The sequence below is a fragment of the Castor canadensis genome, chromosome 16 (assembly GCF_047511655.1).
Source record: "Castor canadensis chromosome 16, mCasCan1.hap1v2, whole genome shotgun sequence".
NCBI classification, from domain to species: domain Eukaryota; kingdom Metazoa; phylum Chordata; class Mammalia; order Rodentia; family Castoridae; genus Castor; species Castor canadensis.
The window spans coordinates 56,189,070-56,207,237 of NC_133401.1; the positions used below are offsets into that span (position 1 = coordinate 56,189,070).

The window sequence follows — 18,168 nt, forward strand, 5'->3', positions numbered from 1 at the left end:
AGAAATATTGAAAAACAACGGAAAAGGGGGAAATGTTCTTGCTTACTAGTCAATGTTACTTAGTTATTTAGTCTGCGTATCATCTCACACCAATTTCTATAGCATCCAGAGGTGGGCAACACCCACTTAGTGACACACCCAAGATTGCCAGTGGTTCAGTGACAAACCTGGGCAAGAACTCAGCTTAGGTTCCCTGCCTCCAAGCCTTGCCTCTTTGCACTATGCCACACTGCCCCACCACTAGCAGGGTAAGTCCATATGCTCTAGATGTACTCACCTTCCCGCAACCCTTAAAAAGGCTGAAAGGCAAAAGAACCACAAATACCAACTATGTCCTCACATAGTGTATAAACCCCCATTCCTCCCCTCCCCTGAAGGTAAAAGGCACTGGCCTCCCTAAAACACCTGAGAATCCATAGTGGTGCTCTGCTCTTACTATCTCCCTCCCCTCCCATCCCCTCCACTCTTGTGTGAAAGAGTTCCCAGGAGGGCAATGTCAGAGGGATACAGCCAGACCGAAATCTTCAAGACAGAGATGCAGAAGTCATTCTGTCTCCCCTAAAACAGAGAAGCGCCCAGCTCCAGCTAGAATCCTGTTCAGGGTCAGGCCTCCTGGTCTCTGTAAAGCAGAGCAGGCAACAGCCTAGAAATAACCAGTGACTTCAAGGTGAACCTGCTGGGCGTTATGTGTGGTCCAAGATGACAGGTCCAACATTTGGCAGTTACGCATATTGGAGACTCAATTTTGAAACACCCTGGATCCTGCCCAACACCCTAAACCACACATCCTAATTCTCACAGCACTGTCCAGAAAGGACAAGACAGAAACAAAAATTTTTCTTTGTAAATTTTTCCTTCCAAACATGAGCCAGAAGTGACACTGGGGACAGCTGGCTTGATTTTTTGGACACAGAAGTCCCTGCTCATGGATGCATAGTCCAAGCAGACATTCAGCTCATACTGGGGGTCCCCTGTGGGGACACCCACATTACTCTCAGACTGGAGCCTTTGTTTCTGGAAAAATCCTCTCACTTTGGAAGAGGCCTCAGCCTCAATCAGCACTTGAACTCCCCTCCACAACCCACATGGTCTCCTTGAGTTCTATGCTGTGATTTTGTTTTGAGTCAGGATGTTCTGTGGTGCATTGTACAGCAGCCAGTCCCTGAGCACACACTGCTGAGCAGAGTCTCCCCCACAACCATCATTTGCACAGTATTTGCCTTGCCAATTATTAGTACAATGGGCCAGTTCTCATCCTGTGTTGCTCTTGGGGAAACTATGCAGGCTAGGGAACTGGCCTAGATTGGAAATGGAACAGCAGAAGTTGCCAATTAACATGAGTTCCTTTTTTGCATCCCCTAAAGGGATTGGTTAGTCTCTATGGAGAATTTATTAAAGGTATGATTCCAGCCCCTCAGGGAACTTCTTAGATGCCTCAGACCTCTTGGAGTTGGGATGAGTGTCAAAGGTCACTTGGTCTAACTCTGTGCCCAGTGCTAGAATATCTTATGCAGCCTGTCAGCTTCTTCCAAAATGCATCCAAGTTTGAGGAACTCACATTACACACTAAGGCAGTGCACACTGCCTTAGGACAGGTCTCTATTTGAAATGTCTTCCTGTAGCTGAATCAAGTTTACCTCCAAGTAGCTATTCAATTCTGGTCTTCGTTAGGGAATGAGCTTAACCAGCATTCATCTTCTACTTCCAGGAAACAGTCACAAATTCATGAAAATAATTCTTAAGACAAAAATACAAGTTTTGCACAAGCATAAGAGAAAGTCTATGATAGCAAAAAGGCTAGTAGGTAGAAGAGGAGTGGACTTTTCTGCATAGGCCTGAAAGGCAAAGTCAGATTACAGATTCAGCATATAGAAGGTTTACAGACAGCCCCCAAAACTCTAGTTGTAAGCATACTAGGAAATGTATGGCATTCTTGTGGAATGTAGAGGGAACATTGCTTTGTCAGAGTTCATACTCACACCAGGAAGATAAGAAGGAATGGAGGCATTTGGTGAAACTGAAGCTTGGTCCAGATTTAGCAGGTCTTGGGTGATGGGCAGCACCACCAGTCTCAGTGGGGGGAACTGAAGCCAAAGGCCTTGGCTTCTCCCTAAAAGTTTCTACTTATACCAGAAAGAAAGCTTCAAGCTTCTGCATCAGGTCTGGGTTGATCTCCCTCATGAAAACTTCAGTCAGTCATTTTGGAAGTCCTGGACATTCTTGGATGGGATATTGGCTGAGAAACAAACACAGAGGGAATCTGGGACAGTCCCCCAATATGTGGAAAAAGAAGGAGAAATACAGAAAAAAATTCTCCCTTCCACATAAGGGAGGAAGCAAATCAAGACAACAGGTTCCAAACAGATGAAGGGGGCCTTGTCACTATAGCAACAAGCCTAATGATTCTGAAAGATGAGTTATTTATTTTTCTTTTCACCTGTCACTCTTCTCAGTACTGTCACTTTCTTTGTCTGTTCCTGGTGGGAGACAAGTTGTGACTTTTTCACTCCCACCAACAAGCTGCCTAGATTTTGGGGACTGCGGCTGCTATGGGATAGGAGGAGAATGGGGTACCCAAAGGGGTGCTCAGAAGACTCAAAGCCAATCCCAACTCTTCCCTTTCTCCAGTCATAGCTGCAAAGCTTATAGATTGCCTATGAAGTGTGAGCAGTCCAAAAGGAAGGACCCTCTTCTGTGAACAGTGGGTCAGAATCAAAGCCCTGGTCTTCAAATAAAAGAGATTTTTGTCTGTGCCCTAGGATAGCCCATTGTATTCCAACAGAGTAAGTTGAAGAACATCAGCAATGGCAACAGAGCAGAACACCTTAGGCTTCCTTAGAAAGATCTAAATTCTAAGCTGTCAAAAAAGCTAATCATGGGCTAGGAACATAGGCTCAGTGGCAGAGCACATGCCTAGCACGCACAAGGCCCTATGTTTGAACCCCATCATTGTCAAGAATAAAAAACTAATGGCACACATAAAGGAATAGCAAAGCCAAAACTTGTCTAAATGTAAACTTCTCACTATCTGAACTAGGATGACACATGAAACTTAAGAGTTTTTGGTACATCCAGTGTTGGTGGTGACAGGGCCCAAATCCCCTCCTGATTGCAGAAGTCTCCCCTAATCATTGCTGCTTCAGAATTGTGTCAGCATAACCAAAACTCAGTGACACTGTGTGTCCTGAAAGGAATAGAGTTTCCATACCATCTACTTGCTCTCTTTGTGTGGGATATGTCCTCTCCCTCACATTGCTATCTCCCTGGGCCAGAGACCTCCTTCAAAAGAGAGGGATGAGCCAGGCATGGTGGTGCGTGCCTGAAATCCCAGCATTTGAGAGTCTAAAACAGGAAAGTTGCAAGTTTAAGGCCAGCCTGAGCCACATGGCAAGATCAGTCTCACCATACAAGGGTTTGGGATATAGCTCAATGGTAGAGTGCTTGCCTAGCAAGTCCAAGGCCCTAGGTTCAATCACCAACAATGGGAAAAAAAAGAAGTGAGGGAGTAAGGGGTGTTCCCTACCTCCAGACACAATCAGGTGTTCAGTCATTAGACCCTCCTTTTTCTGCAGTTATACAGAGCATGCCTATTCCCACCTCCACCTCCACAGGTGCTAGTCACTGTGCCAATTGAGGCATGCATTTCATTTTAATTTAATGAGACTTGTACCTGAACAAACAATATAAATAAATGTGTTAGAGCTACCTCATCTGGGGATGAGTGTTCTTCTAAGACTTAAAGACTTTAGCAATACAGGCAGCCACCAAGGGGCTTTAGATAATGCATATGAAGATCTGGCCCTACTTCCTTCCCAGAGAGACTATAAGTGGACACTCCACCTTCTACAGCCAGAGAGCCAGACACCCTCATAAGATCTTTGAAAAGAATAACAGAAACAGATGTCCATCACTCCCTTATCTTTGAAGGCTATCCACAACCAAAGTGAACTTGGGAAAGACTATGAAGAAGAAAATAGCTTTGGTGACTGAAGAGGCAAAGTGTGCTTCAGCTATTGCAAGACTGATCAGCTTGTGAAGTCAGCAGCCTCCAACCTTCCTGTCTACCACCCTTCCCATCCACTCCCTCTGAGAATCACTGTCAACCTCTCTTTGCTAAGGTGTGAGCTGATCATACATTAAGATGCTCCCCACCTCACCCCATCCCTGCCCCTGTCCAAACAAAAGTTTTATAGTACTTTCTGTTAAGGACTCTAAAGAATTACTCTCAACAGAAAGAATTACATAGCTCCTGAACAACAAACAGGGAGATATTCTAAGCATTCTGAAGAATCACGGGAAGTAGAAATTTACTTGATCAGTCAACTCTTAAACCAAACACTAAATTCATTTTTGCACACTTCTCTTATCAGGCCATTATTCCAGAGCAGGAGAAATTTTCCTCTTTGAATCCTTTGAATAATCATTTCCAGTGTTTCCAAAGCCAGGCTCTGCCTTGCCAAATGTAACCGATATACAGAGCCATCTGCTTTAGTAATACAGGCAGCCACCAAGGGAGTGTGCTTTAGATAATCCTGTGGTTCTGCTGGCCAACGCTGCTTCTGGGGTGGAAAAGCATGCTGCTATTTATCAGCTGCAGTCCCCAAGCTCAGCTCTTCTGAATCCTGTACAATGCACCAAGCAGAACTAGGACAATGGCCACTGCCTTGGTAAATAAGAGGTTCCTTTCCACATATCCGCAGTATAATAGGCAGATGTCAGAAGAGTTTCTAAGGGCACGCAATTCACCCTTTTTATGACTCACCTATATCCCCACCTGAAAGGTAACACAGGTGACAAAATCACACATTCTATCCAGTGCCACCAACCAGTCAATGATGCTGTACGCCTGTGCCAGTTGAGGCATGCATTTGATTTTAATTTAATGAGACTTGTACCTGAATAAACAATATACACAAAGGTGTTAGAGCTATCATAACATCTGGGAATGAGTGTTCTTCCAAGACTTAGAGATGTTCTTTGGCCTGTGCCAAGAATTTGGTTGAGCAGCTCCCCCTCTTCCTGAGCCATTGTCTTCCATAATGGCCACTAGTTTTGTTGGTTGCTCTCACCACTTGGGAAGATGGTGTTTTTTTACTTGCTTGCTTTTGACACAACAGAACCCAGGGATGATCTTTACAAACCAATGGTCTTCCTTCCTCAGGCTCCCCACAGGGAGTACTATTGCCTCTTGTTGGACATTAATATTTGTCCCCAGGCTTCTCAGAATTAAGCACACTGCTCCAAAGTCAGTGCAATACCTTCCACTATAGGCAACAGAGATTTCTAAATTCAGCCACCCAAGTCTGCCTACAGTGTTTATTAGCAAGCACCTCCAACAAAAAAAATGACACAATTAAGCATAATTATTAGGATTTAATAGAGTCATTTTTCCATCTTAGCACCTGTCTACTATTGCAAACCCCCAGGTTATTACCCTACACTGGGACTCAGAGCAGTAAGTTAAAGTTATACATCACTGAGTCTTTATTATGTGTACAATAGCTGTCTTATTAAATTGAAATCAAATGCACATCTAGGGGAAAGTTCATTTTAAGTACCAACTCTCAGAAAAACACCTGGAATCATGAACAATGAGCAAGGCCAATGTGTTGCTGAGCAGCAGAGGGGATGGGGGCAGACATGGAGCTAAAAAGGAAGGGACTCTGTTTTCTGAAAGAATGGGCTAAACTCTAGGGCTCAGATCTTACAAGAGCTTCCCTGAATTTCATGTGGCATCTCCCATCCTGGATAAGACATGAAGGAAGGGGGAAATATAATTGCAAATTCAACACAACTGGAATATTTGGAAATTTTATATATACACAGATACACATACATTTTCCTCTTGGGGACTATTTGACACTCAGCCAATGAAAAAACATCCTTTCCAATTATTGTGAATGTGCAGGAGGGTGTGGGGTTGAGTGGATGTGTGTAAATATGCTGTTGCTTGGATGTCTTTAGCCTCTTCACTCACTTTGCTCTCTCCCCTACCCTCCTTTCCCTCCACCTTTTAGGACAAGACCAGTGCTTTGAGCCTCAGCAATGTGGCAGGTGTGTTCTACATCCTGATTGGAGGACTTGGACTAGCCATGCTGGTTGCCTTAATCGAGTTCTGCTACAAGTCCCGCAGTGAATCCAAGCGGATGAAGGTGGCATCATTTTCCTAGGGCTTTTCCTAGCCTGTTCTATGTGCAGCTGGGTTTCTGAGTCTCTTTGTAGAAAGGGTGGGAATGATGAGGTCAGGGAGCAGGAAGACATTAGGAGGAAAGTGACAGGAACAGAGACAGATGTGAGAAAGGAAAGAAGACGAGATGTGTCAGGGAAACATAGGGCCAAAAATAACAACTACTTCAGCCAGATGAAGCTTTGGAGTTTGCGTGGACAGTCAGCACAGTGAGAGGCAAGAGTGACCGCTGCCAAAGCTGATCTTCCTGAAGTTGTGTCCATAGAAGTAAAGCTCCCTGAGTAGGAGAAGGTAGGTCCACCTTCTGCTCTTGAGCATCTTGCTGTGCTCAGGGAATTGAGTCATTCCTCACCTCCACATTGTGAGACAGACTTTGGCAAAGAGGATCATGCACAGAGAAACATAAGCAGATGAATCAGACGAACCAAACCACATCAAAAATGCTGCACACAACAGGAAAAAGCAAGGCCATTGTTAAAAATAGAAAGTTCCCAGGTGGGAAAGAAAACAGACTAAAGTATACAACAAAACTAATCACTAAAAGCAACAGAAAATAGATGTAACCAGATGTGGTGGCCCATGCCTGTATTCCAGCTCGCTACTCAGGAGGCAGAGAATGGGAGGATAGAAGTTTGAAGGCATACCTGTTGTGGCAGTATAGTCAGAGGAGAAACCAAGCAACACTCAGAGGAGTGGAGAACTCAGATTTTAATTTTAGCTAGTGGGCATGTCCCTGTGTCTGAGCCCTGAACAAAGGATTCACAAGATATTTAAAAGGCAGTGCAGGGTATCAGGTTACAAGGAATGTGCTCTCCCATAAAGTAGGGCCAGTAGTGGGTTAGAGACCTAAGATTTAGATAAGAACAGCAGGGGAGGCCTGCTTTGGAAAGTTTATTTACAAGTGGAGACAGAGGAAGGCAGGAATGGGTGCTTATCTCTGCATGGTGCCTTTCATCTCGGTCCCAAACTTTTGCATGGCTCTAATGGGCAAATCCTCACAGCTCTGTCCAAGGTTACAGCTTTTAATTGACAGTTTACCATGTTTTACAACCCTGTTTCAAGGCTATCTTCCTCTTCATTCCCCTCTTTTGATGCTTTTTCCACTTGTGGACAAGCATCAACACTAGACTTTAGAAATCTTATAAGGTTTTTCTTGTCCCAAAGACCTATATTGTGTTACCAGGAGCTGTAACTTTATCACCTCCATTTGCAAGCTGATGAAGTTAGTTATGGCGTTAAGAAGGCACATACAAACACAAGTGCCAACGGAAGCATAAGGAGAGGCCAGATAATGGAGTCAGCCGTATCGCTGACTATTTCTATCTGCTTTACATAAAACAACACTCTGTGTTTGAGAAAAGTCAAAGCCCTTCTTCTTGGCAGTGAGTAAATCCAACCTACTCTCGTTTTGGAGGACCACTGATGTTAGAGAGTTCAGCTGGTCCTGCATGGTCACTATAGACCTAGCCACTTGTTCTATGTCATTTGTTAGGTCCATAGATAATTGATTATAGTAGGCGACTGATGAGGCAGTCCCTCCTATGCCTGTTCCTTTCCCAGTCATTATCCCCAGTCCGATTAATAAAGGTACAAATTGGATAGCTCTCTTCGACCACACATGAGCCATTAAAGGTGGGGGTGTCTGATTGTTAGGCACTATGTTTATCTGGGGTGAGGAATGCTAATGTGCAAATGCCCTTCCAGTCAGCTGGCAAGTACTGAAAAGCAAGGGTCCCTCAGACAAGGAAGAATCTCAGGCTGGTGCACCATAGCCTGTCAACTGTACATCTAATGGCGGTAGCTGTACAGTTGAGATTCCAAGTTAAGGTTTCCTGTCCTAGAAGGAAGCCTTAACGGGGGTCATGGTGGTGGCAGATCAATGTCTTTTACTGGCCCAGGTCCACCTAGGTAATCACGTCTGGGTGGCCTCTCTAGATCTGTGGCTCTCCCTTTAGTAAACTGATATGGGAGTGGGGTAGAAGGGTAGAGTGGCACAAGGAGGTTTATTTCCTCCACTGTTTTATGACTCTGAGGTGTCCCTGTCTTTCTCCCAGCAATCCATATGCCCTATAATGTCTTTGTTTTTGTAACCCAGTTAGGCTATCAGCTTTCTTTATAGTAAATCATCCCTCTCCTGGTGCATTCAGAGATTGATATGCTGCACACGAGTGACAGATACTGATAAAAGGTGAAGGCATACCTCAGTTTTCCCTGGAAGGAAAGCGGCTTTATGCAGGCTGAGCAGTCATCCCAGCCTCCCAATTGGACAACCTCAAAATGTAGCAGAGTCAGAAGGCAATAACACATCAGAGACCTCATGCCTGAGACTGGAGTCTGGGCTACAGACGACACCAAACAGCAGTAAGGCTTCCTACTATGAGGAGATTACAGGAGGCCAGCAGTAATCCCTGGTTTATATTCCAATCTTGGGGAGCAGTGACAGCCAGTCCTAGTGTAAACAGATTGCACAATGCTAATCAGCAGGATAAGGTATGGGTGACAGAGAAGAGGATACATCTGTGTCCTGGTGAATGAATCCTCAGGCTTCTGCAGTGTGTTGACCAACCGGCTTCTGGGATGTGGCTGGGGCAGGGCTGGAGATCTCTCCAGTGATGGCATGCTGTTGTGAAGTTCTCTGGAACCTTAATCTGAGGGGTGTTAGTTGAATCACGGAGAGCTTGTCAGACATTGGGCTCTGCAGGGGCAGCTGTCCTTTTATCCAGGAGTGATGAGTCCCGGGAGTGACACCTGTAACTTCAACAGCCCTAGGAGCTGCCAACATTACTAGATGGGGACCCGTACAACTGGGTTGGAGTAGTTTCTTTTTAATTTTTTATGTATCATATCTCTCTCTTTTTTTTTAACTGAGTAGAATTACCTTGGCAACAATATACTGTCAGTATATATATATATCCAAGAAAATCTTTTTTTTTAAAGTTAAAAACACCATCTTAAAGCATTAAAGGACATGTTTAGATCCAGTAAAAATAGTTATTTTGTCTCTATTTAAGTAGAAGACCCTGTCTAAAAATGTGAGTATGTGTCTGGAAAAGCTTTAATGTCAGATAGCCACACATGCATAAGAACCATTTCTTTAATCCTCTTGGCCTTGGTTATCTTTGAGAGGTCTGGCACCAATGACTCCATTGGAACTTTGATGGCATTCCCCCCTTTGTCTCCAAATTGTTAGTCTCTTCTGAAGATCCGTCTTCCATCCAAGTACTAACCAGGCCTGACCCTGTTTAGCTTCCAAGATCAGACAAGATCAGGTGCATTCAGGGTGGTATGGCTGCAGACTGAAGATCTTTCTTGATTGGCTGCTTTTTCCTGGATTCTGTTTGTTTGGTTTCAGTCCCAAGTTGGGAGGGAATAACGAGCAGATCAGGTGGGAGTCAGTGCCAACTAGACCCTTTTGGCCAAATTTAAGCAACAAAGAGGCTTAGAAGGAATGGCTCTTAGGCAGTGGTCTTTTAGACAAGGACAACACAAAACAAAATCTAACAAAAGCAGATGTCAAAGTAGTTAGCTTGGTTGACACATAAGCACTTATTAGAGTCATTTTTATGGACTTGATTATAAATGTCCCAGGAGGATCAGAACTGAAATGACAAAAACTTAAAAGAGCCATGGTTAAAATTTTGATGTACAATTTAGCAACTAACAAAGCAGTACATCAGTACCACTAACTTTATGTTACCATGTTTATCTAAATTTTGTATTGTAGGAGGCTTGATATACTTAAAAAAATACACATATTTAATACACAGGAACCAGCAATAGCATCACAACTCTATAGAAGTTAATACACATATTAATTTAGTTATTGCTCTGGAAGTAAAACTTTAGATTTTTATCAGTTGTAGGGGAAAGAACAGTTTTAGCAAACCCAAACAGCCCAGTCACAAACTAGCATAGGGTACAAACTCATCCAAGACAACAGTTGTTTAACCATGAGGTCATCTAGAAAGTTTTACATAACTGTTAGAAAATAAGAGGCATGGAATAGGCACAGAGACAGCTGAAACACTGGTACAGGGTTTATTATTTAGGCAGGAGCCCTATGGAGGGGGACCCCAGCAAGACAGCAAGAGCCCATTGCCATATACAGGCTTGGGCTAGACATAGGAGGCTAGTGGAAAAGTACCAGGAAAGTCACTGTCTGCCCAGCTGTCCTGGCATATATCCAGGATGACAAAGGTGAGCCAGCTGCAAGGGAGAGGGTCTAGTCCTAACATGGCTGTCCTCATTGTTAACCCCAACATAAACCAACTCTTAAATGAACATGACTCAGTTACCTTAGTAGTCAAAACCCTGACAAAAATCACCAGAGAACACAGGTAAATATTTATGGGGACTAAGTGTAAAGTTAGGAAATATAGTGGCCAAGAACCATGGCTCAGATGTTGATAAGCGATCACATCCCAGATTGTTGACATTAACAGATGGCTCTTGACATATAGCAGGATCCCATCAATCTGCAGTCAATGGAATCCCCCCTAAAATAACAGCTCCAATCTGGTCATCTCAGGGAAAAATTCCCTCCACCTGCCATGTGGAAGGAGTAGGACTAATACCTCTACTCTTTTATGTCTAATAAAAACTGGAGATCTTGACTTCCACTGTAGTGCTCCTTTTGGAGTTTTTATTTATTTATTTACTTACTTTTCTCCTATCTGGAGGGTGCACTTTGGCTTTACATAAGTAAATCTGTCTTAACCTTCATATCAGTGCAGCAGTACTCCCTGTGTTCAGCTGCCTCTTGTCTCTCTTTGTTTTAATAAACTCTTGTTATCTTGACAAATTTATGGATTAACCTGTAGTATCAAAATTTCTGAGTTATCTTGACAAAACAAAACCATTATAAGACAATTTTTTTGTAAATGTTATCTAAACCAATATAATATTTTTAAGGTAGCCTTGTTGTTACAAGCTTAGAGACTTAAGTTTTAGTTTAACATCAGTACATTAAATTTTGGAGTTATAAAACCTTTAATGTAACTAGATTTTAGTTAACTTTAACCAGTTATATACCATCTATAAGTTGTATCATTTTATGACAATTTACTCTGTATCTTTGTGACAATTTATTTTGTATCCACTGGGGAGCTGGTCTTTATCCTCCTCTTTATCTAAAAGTATTCTTTTAACCCTTTATTTATTTAAAAAAAACAATATCCTTAATACCTTTTATATATTTTGTTACTTGTTGAAAATAACTCATGAAATCTTTTAATTTAGAGCCTTACATTTTCATGAAAAAAAAGAAAGAAAGCAACCCTGAAATTATTTTTTTGTATAAAAGCAAGTTATAGAAAGCTCATTTGTTAATAGACCCATATATTATAAGAGAGAATTAAATCCCAGATTTTATTTATGACAGAATGAAACAGGCTAAGGTCATTTTAACTACCTTAATTCTAAGACTTTGTTGCAGACTGTAGCCTCCTTTTTTTCCTTCCTGGCTAAGCCAGAGTGTCTGCATCCTAGTGAGACCTGACTGAAATAAGTTTGAAAACTCGTTTTTTTTTTGTTGTTGTTGTTGTTTAAGGTAGCAGTAGAACAGAGTAATAACTTTTACATTTACTCTATAATAAGAATCGTCCTTAAGGTGTTTACATATTTAAATGTAAAAGTCTAAGCAGTTTATAACAAAGATCTTTAAAACAAATATCCTGTTTTTTTTCCTTGAATATCATATTAACCTTATAGTATCAATTTAAGAACCATTTTTAAAATGTTTACATGCACACACAAAAAGTTTTATAAATTAAGCATGCCAGAAAAACTGTCAATTTAAGCGCACATAAAATGTGCTGGAATTCCAGGAGCAGATTAAATTTTGCCCATGCTTTAAACAAATTCACATACACACACACACACACACACACACACACACACACACACACACACACATTCACATCAAAGTTATAACACCTTCCTTCCCCAACTCTGGGAGAATTAAGCCCCCTTCCATCCAGTGGGACGGGACCTGACTGAAGACATATAGAACTCCTCTCGGAGGTTCCTGGGAGTGGATCAAGCTCCCTTCCGTCCAGTGGGACGGGACCTGACTTAGGACTGATTTCCCGGGGGTGGTGCTTACCTAGTCCGGACGAGACTACCAGATGAGTTGGTCCACTTCTCCTTGGAGTCCAAGCCGGGTCAAGACTGCTCAAAGAGTTGGGGCACCAGGGCCAAGGAGGACCCAGAATACCATCGGGTGGCATGCCACCTCCTTCAGTCCCGTGTCCCTCCCTACTCTGATGCAGCCCAGCTGCCGGCTGGTGGCACAAGGGGCCAGTTGGTTGGAATCTCGCTGGGGCCTCCATTTGTTGTGGCAGTATAGTCAGAGGAGAAACCAAGCAACACTTGGAGGAATGGAGAACTCAGATTTTAATTTTAGCTAGTGGGCCCAGACATGTCCCTGTGTCTGAGCCCTGAACAAAGGATTCACAGGATATTTAAAAGGCAGTGCAGGGTATCAGGTTACAAGGAATGTGCTCTCCCATAAAGTAGGGCCAGTAGTGGGTTAGAGACCTAAGGTTTAGATAAGAACAGCAGGGGAGGCCTGCTTTGGAAAGTTTATTTACAAGTGGACACAGAGGAAGGCAGGAATGGGTGCTTATCTCTGCATGGTGCCTTTCATCTCGGTCCCAAACTTTTGCATGGCTCTAATGGGCAATTCCTCACAGCTCTGTCCATGGTTACAGCTTTTAATTTACAGTTTACCATGTTTTACAACCCTTTCTCAAGGCTATCTTCCTCTTCATACCTACACAAAAAGTTAGTGAGACCATATCTCAACAAATAAGCCAAGTGTGGATGTGGTAGTTCATGTCTATAATCCTAGCTACACAGGAGGCATAGATAGGAGGATAGTGGTCAGAGGCCAGCCTGGGCAAAAACTATGAGTCCATATCTGAAAAATAACTAAAGCAAAAAGGGCTGGGGCATGCCTTAAATAGTAAAGCACTTGCCTAGTGAAGTGCAAGGCCCTAAATTCAAATTCCAGCACTGCCAAACAAATAAAAGGAAATAGATGCTAACCTAATATACAAAACCCATTTTTCTAACAAAGCTGCCCCAAAAATGGAATGGACTTTTCCAATAAGTAACAAGCTTCCCATCCCTAAAGATATATAAGTAGAGGGTGAATAATTCTTAGCAAGGATATGAATTCAAGGACCCAGTGGAAGTTGGGGATTAAATGGCCACCAAGGCCCCTTATTTTGTTTCAGTGAGGGTTTATGGAAGTTAATTGTGAACATTATCAAGGCACCATGAAGAAACAGTGAGGACTGAGGTATAACCTGTGACTTGTGGCACCTTTGTACTTCAACTAAGGATGGGCACAAAAAAGTTACTTGGGGCAATCTATGGTATGGATGGAAAGACCTATAGGAATTTTGAGGAAGGAGAAATTGGACAAGGCTTCTAGGAAGAGGCAGAAATTAAGAAGGACAAGTGGTACTCAGACTGAGAAGGGAACAGAAGTATAGTTGCTCTGAACCACATGCCAGTGTTGGTATGTTGGCGAAGACTATCTGTTTGGCTTGGCTATACTAACGAGATCCATTGATAAGATTTGTTTTCCTAGAATGTTGAGAAGCCCACTATTCAACAGAACATTGCTCCTAAACTCAGTACATACACTATTACATCACAAACATAGGCCCCTCCCTTGCTCCCTGCCTTGGGCCATCATCCTATATACACATTCAGGATCAGTCTTGGAGACAAAATCTTTAGGCATTCTTTTGGTTAGAAATTCTGTATTCTGTTCTGTACTGGCGAGGTGGGGGAGGAAAGAGAGGCCCTTATGTCCTGGCATTAAAACCATCTGTCCTGGCATTCAGCATTTTCTGCCTAATGGCTCCAGCCCACCACCCCCAGCACACCCCCCTCACAATCTGTTTGCCCTCACCTCCTCTGTGCTCCAAACCATTGTATGTATCTCACTTAGGCCTTTATGCAGGCTGATCCCTCCTCACCCTGTGTCCTATCCCAAAGGACCCATTTAAAAAGCAACTTCCCTAGGAAGAACAAGGAACAATTCAGGCATAAAAGCGTCATGGCATTTGACAAAAAGACCTAAGAATACCTCACCCTACCTTTGACCAGCCTACCTGCTTCAGGGTCCTCTTAGAAAAGGCAAATCACAGCAAAGTCATTGGCTTCAGACAGTAAACCCAGTGTATACATCCAAGGAGTTTGGCTAGACAGAGTGAGGACTCCTAAACCCAAACAAAACCTTCTTTGCCTATTCCATCCAAAATATAAGCATAAAGACTCTCCTATCTAATCTGCCAAAGGAAGGAAAGGCTGATCCAGTTGCGAAGAGGGGGCCATAGCAAGAGTTAGGTGAGCTATAACACTTGTAATCCACCTGAACCTTCCTCAGGGACCATGGCTCCAACCAGAAGCCCAGACCAGTCCATGTCTCAAAAGCTCCTTCACATCACTCCGCATGACACAGTGCTGTTAGTTGTCTAGGGAACAAAGCTCTGAAGGCTGAATGTCTGGGCATGAATCCCATCTATTCCATTTCTTAACTATGTTATCTTATACAAGTTTTAGTAACTCTCTGATCATCATATTTATACAATGAAGACAGTGGAGCACATACCTTATAAAATGGTTGTGAGAATTACATAAAATAATGGGTATAAAGAGAATTGCAGAATGCCTAAGCCACAGTAAGCCCTCAATAAATAACAATGATAACTAGCATTTATGCTAATAGTTATTATTAGTGGACAGCTATATCCTCCTTAAAACTTCCCTTTTATTATCCCTAATTACATGTGCTAGATTTTTTTTTAACTTTGTAGACTGAGTTCCCTCAGGCAAGAGGCTATGTCTGAGTTCTTTTTGGACATTGTACACCCTAGGATAAGTATTAATGAAATTGTTGGAGAATTGTGTCCAGAGGAGAAAAATCTCTTGAAAGAAGAGATAAGGCATGAGGGAAGCTTCTCTTAAGTTAAGCAATATCTCCATCAAAACCATCCACCCTAGGAAGTGCAAACAATGTCATCCAAGGTCCCATCTGTTTGTACTCATAAAATATGATGAAGCCAGATAGCCCCAAGTGGGAAATCACCTTGATGTCCTGACCTTCTTCTGGGATTATAATAACTCCCACTAACCATAACCACTGAAGGTGGTGGTACCAGGTTGGGTGCTGACCTTCACCATTGAGGATACAATATTTGAGAATCCTTAGATGACAAAAATCCTTAGATGGGGCCACTGAGTCATAGCATAGTTTCCTGTGGATATTATCACTCTTCCTTTTACAATGAAGATGTTAAATGTCTCAGATACCATCAGGGTCTCTTGGAACCTTCTACCACAGTCTTCTATAATACTCCACTATCACCAATAGATAGGTCATCCAGACAAAATTCAACAAAGACACTCAGATACCATCAGGGTCTCTTGGAACCTTCCACCACAGTCTTCTATAATACTCCACTATCACCAATAGATAGGTCATCCAGACAAAATTCAACAAAGACACTCAGATACCATCAGGGTCTCTTGGAACCTTCCACCACAGTCTTCTATAATACTCCACTATCACCAATAGATAGGTCATCCAGACAAAATTCAACAAAGACACTCAGATACCAGCAGGGTCTCTTGGAACCTTCCACCACAGTCGTCTATAATACTCCACTATCACCAATAGATAGGTCATCCAGACAAAATTCAACAAAGACACTTTTGAATTGAATGACATCATAGATCAAATGGACCTGACAGACATCTACAGAGTATTCCACCCAGCAATAGCATAATGTAATTCTTCTCAGCAGCCTGTGGAACTTCTTTCAAAATAGATCATATTTTATGTCCCAAAGCAAGTCTCTTAACAAACATAAGAAAAGGTACTTTATTGATCAACCCAGGCCTAAATATTAGAAGCTCTATCCATTCCTCTTATCCAAAAGAGGTAAGTAGCATGCAATTTGTTTCTGACTTTCCAGCTTTGCATTATACTCTGTGCTTTGCCTTTTCCAAAAGCAATTAGCTCTCTTCAAAAGTACAGCCCTTAATCTCACAGAGTTGCAAATCAATTGCAACAAAGGCCATTGGCACGAAAGTCTCCTGTTTCCTTCCTTTATCACAGCATTTGGCCAATTCTAAAGGCCTCAACCCCCTAAACTAGTGCAGGGTCACCCCTCATGTCTCAATAGGGTTTAAAGAACTCTTTCCTACTCCTCTTGGATGAAGGAGGGACTAGAAAAGTGTATGTTAAAGGGAAAAGAAGGGCAAGAAGTAAAGGAAAAGAAGGGAAGAAGGGAATACTTTTAGTGACTTTTAGTTTAGTGTTTTCAATACATTTTTATTAACTATGTAATGTGTTGCTTTTGCAAGTCTACAGATGAATAAATAGAGATTTGGAGACGGTAGGAGCTTGCCCTAGAGAGGTCACACAAGTTAGGTGCTGGAGGGATAAGAATTAGATGTCAGCACGGCCTCCACAAAGCCCAGGCTTTTGGTACTAGCCACAATACTTCTAAATTTCTCTCTCCTGCTCCAACTACATGGCAACTGACCATTTTTAAGCACTTTCCATGTGGCTCTCAAGTTCCAGTCACAAAGACAAACAAAATATATCACCATTCTTAGATTTCCCTGATCTAGTTGTCAAGGTGAACTACAGAATATACTCTCTGCTGGGCATTCTTGAGACTCCTTCCTCTTTGATGAACAGAACATACAAGTGTCACAGGAATGTCCCCTCCACATAGAAGTACTGAGCACCATTGTATGTTAAGTAATATTCAGTGTTGCAGACACAGTCAGGAGCAAACCACATGCAGCTTCCCTTCTCAGGAAGCTCAGAGTTTGATGGAGAAGATGGAAAATAAGCAAACATTTGCCTGCTCAAGGATATTATGGAGAAAAATGCCCAGTGCTATCAAATATAGAGCAGAGGCCTATACTGACAGGAGAATGGGGTCAGGGCCATCAGAATAGCTTCCTGAGAAAAATGATATTCAACAGAGCTGAAGTAAGAAAGGAATCAACCAAGGGAAAGTTGCCAGCAAAGGATGCATAAGGGCCAAATGTCTAAACCCTAAAACTTTTGCCCAGAAATGGGAAGAAAACCAGGGAGACTAGGACATAGAAAGATAGGGGAAAGTAGCATATGAGAGCTGGGGACTCAAAAGGATTTCAGTCAGCCCACAACATTTGAGTATAATTTAAATTCTGATAGAATAGCAAAAATATATAACCTAAGGCATATTGTGAATTGAATAAAGTGTCAATACTCACCCTTTTCCTCTGTCAGGGAAAATGGACTACAATCTTCATCCCTAATTAACATTAGAGACAACCAGAGTCTTTATTATTCACCAACTTGCTCCCACATACAAATAATTCCCAGCCTCTCCCACCCCCCAGGAGAAGCACTGATCTTTCAAAATTACATGCGGCTGTGCTAATATGGGACGTGTTTAAGCAACAACAATTGAGGGCTTATACATTTCCCTGTAATTAATGAGCAGCTGAGAGACTTGATAATGCAGGCGGAGCATCCTCTGTGGCAGGTGGTCACTCTAGTTCTTTGCACACATGCCTGGATGAGGTCATTACTGAGGTTTGAGCTTTTATTAGGATGCTCTATGACATGCAGAGGCTGGGTGGCTTTTTATTAACAAAGCAAGAGATGGAGAGGTTAGGATATGATCACTGCAAGAGAAATGAATCCCTGAAGAGTCAATTTGGAGGACTTTTAAGATTCACTTTTTCACTTGCGCTTCTTTCTTTCCCTAAGTGTCAGTTTCAAAACAATAGCAACTATGAGGATGAACTGTAAGAATGGCAGCTATATCAAGGGAGGATGAAAAAGTACCACATTTCTCAAAGGCAAGGGCAGGAATTGTTGTAACTAATGACAGCTTAGCTGTGCAGGACAGGAAAAACCATATTTAGAAGGTCTGTCATGAAGTCAGATATTGTCTTAA

General features: G+C 42.4%; 1 protein-coding gene and 1 long non-coding RNA gene across 10 annotated transcripts in view; one reads left to right on the top strand and one right to left on the bottom strand.

The window, feature by feature from the left end:
- The window catches only part of LOC141417837 (uncharacterized), a 71,376-nt gene extending 58,406 nt beyond the window's left edge, over positions 1-12,970 (bottom strand). For both annotated transcript variants that reach the window (XR_012442452.1, XR_012442450.1), the window contains exon 1: positions 12,291-12,970. This is a non-coding gene — a long non-coding RNA (uncharacterized lncRNA). The remainder of the gene's footprint in view (positions 1-12,290) is intronic.
- Positions 1-18,168, top strand: part of Gria1 (glutamate ionotropic receptor AMPA type subunit 1) — a 348,064-nt gene that overhangs the window by 323,935 nt on the left and 5,961 nt on the right. For all 8 annotated transcript variants that reach the window (XR_012442449.1, XM_074057054.1, XM_074057051.1 and 5 more), the window contains one exon: positions 6,018-6,152. Coding sequence is in view for 7 of the 8 variants with exons in the window: in XM_074057051.1 (XP_073913152.1) it covers positions 6,018-6,152 (135 nt within the window). In the remaining variant the exon portion in view is untranslated. The remainder of the gene's footprint in view (positions 1-6,017; positions 6,153-18,168) is intronic.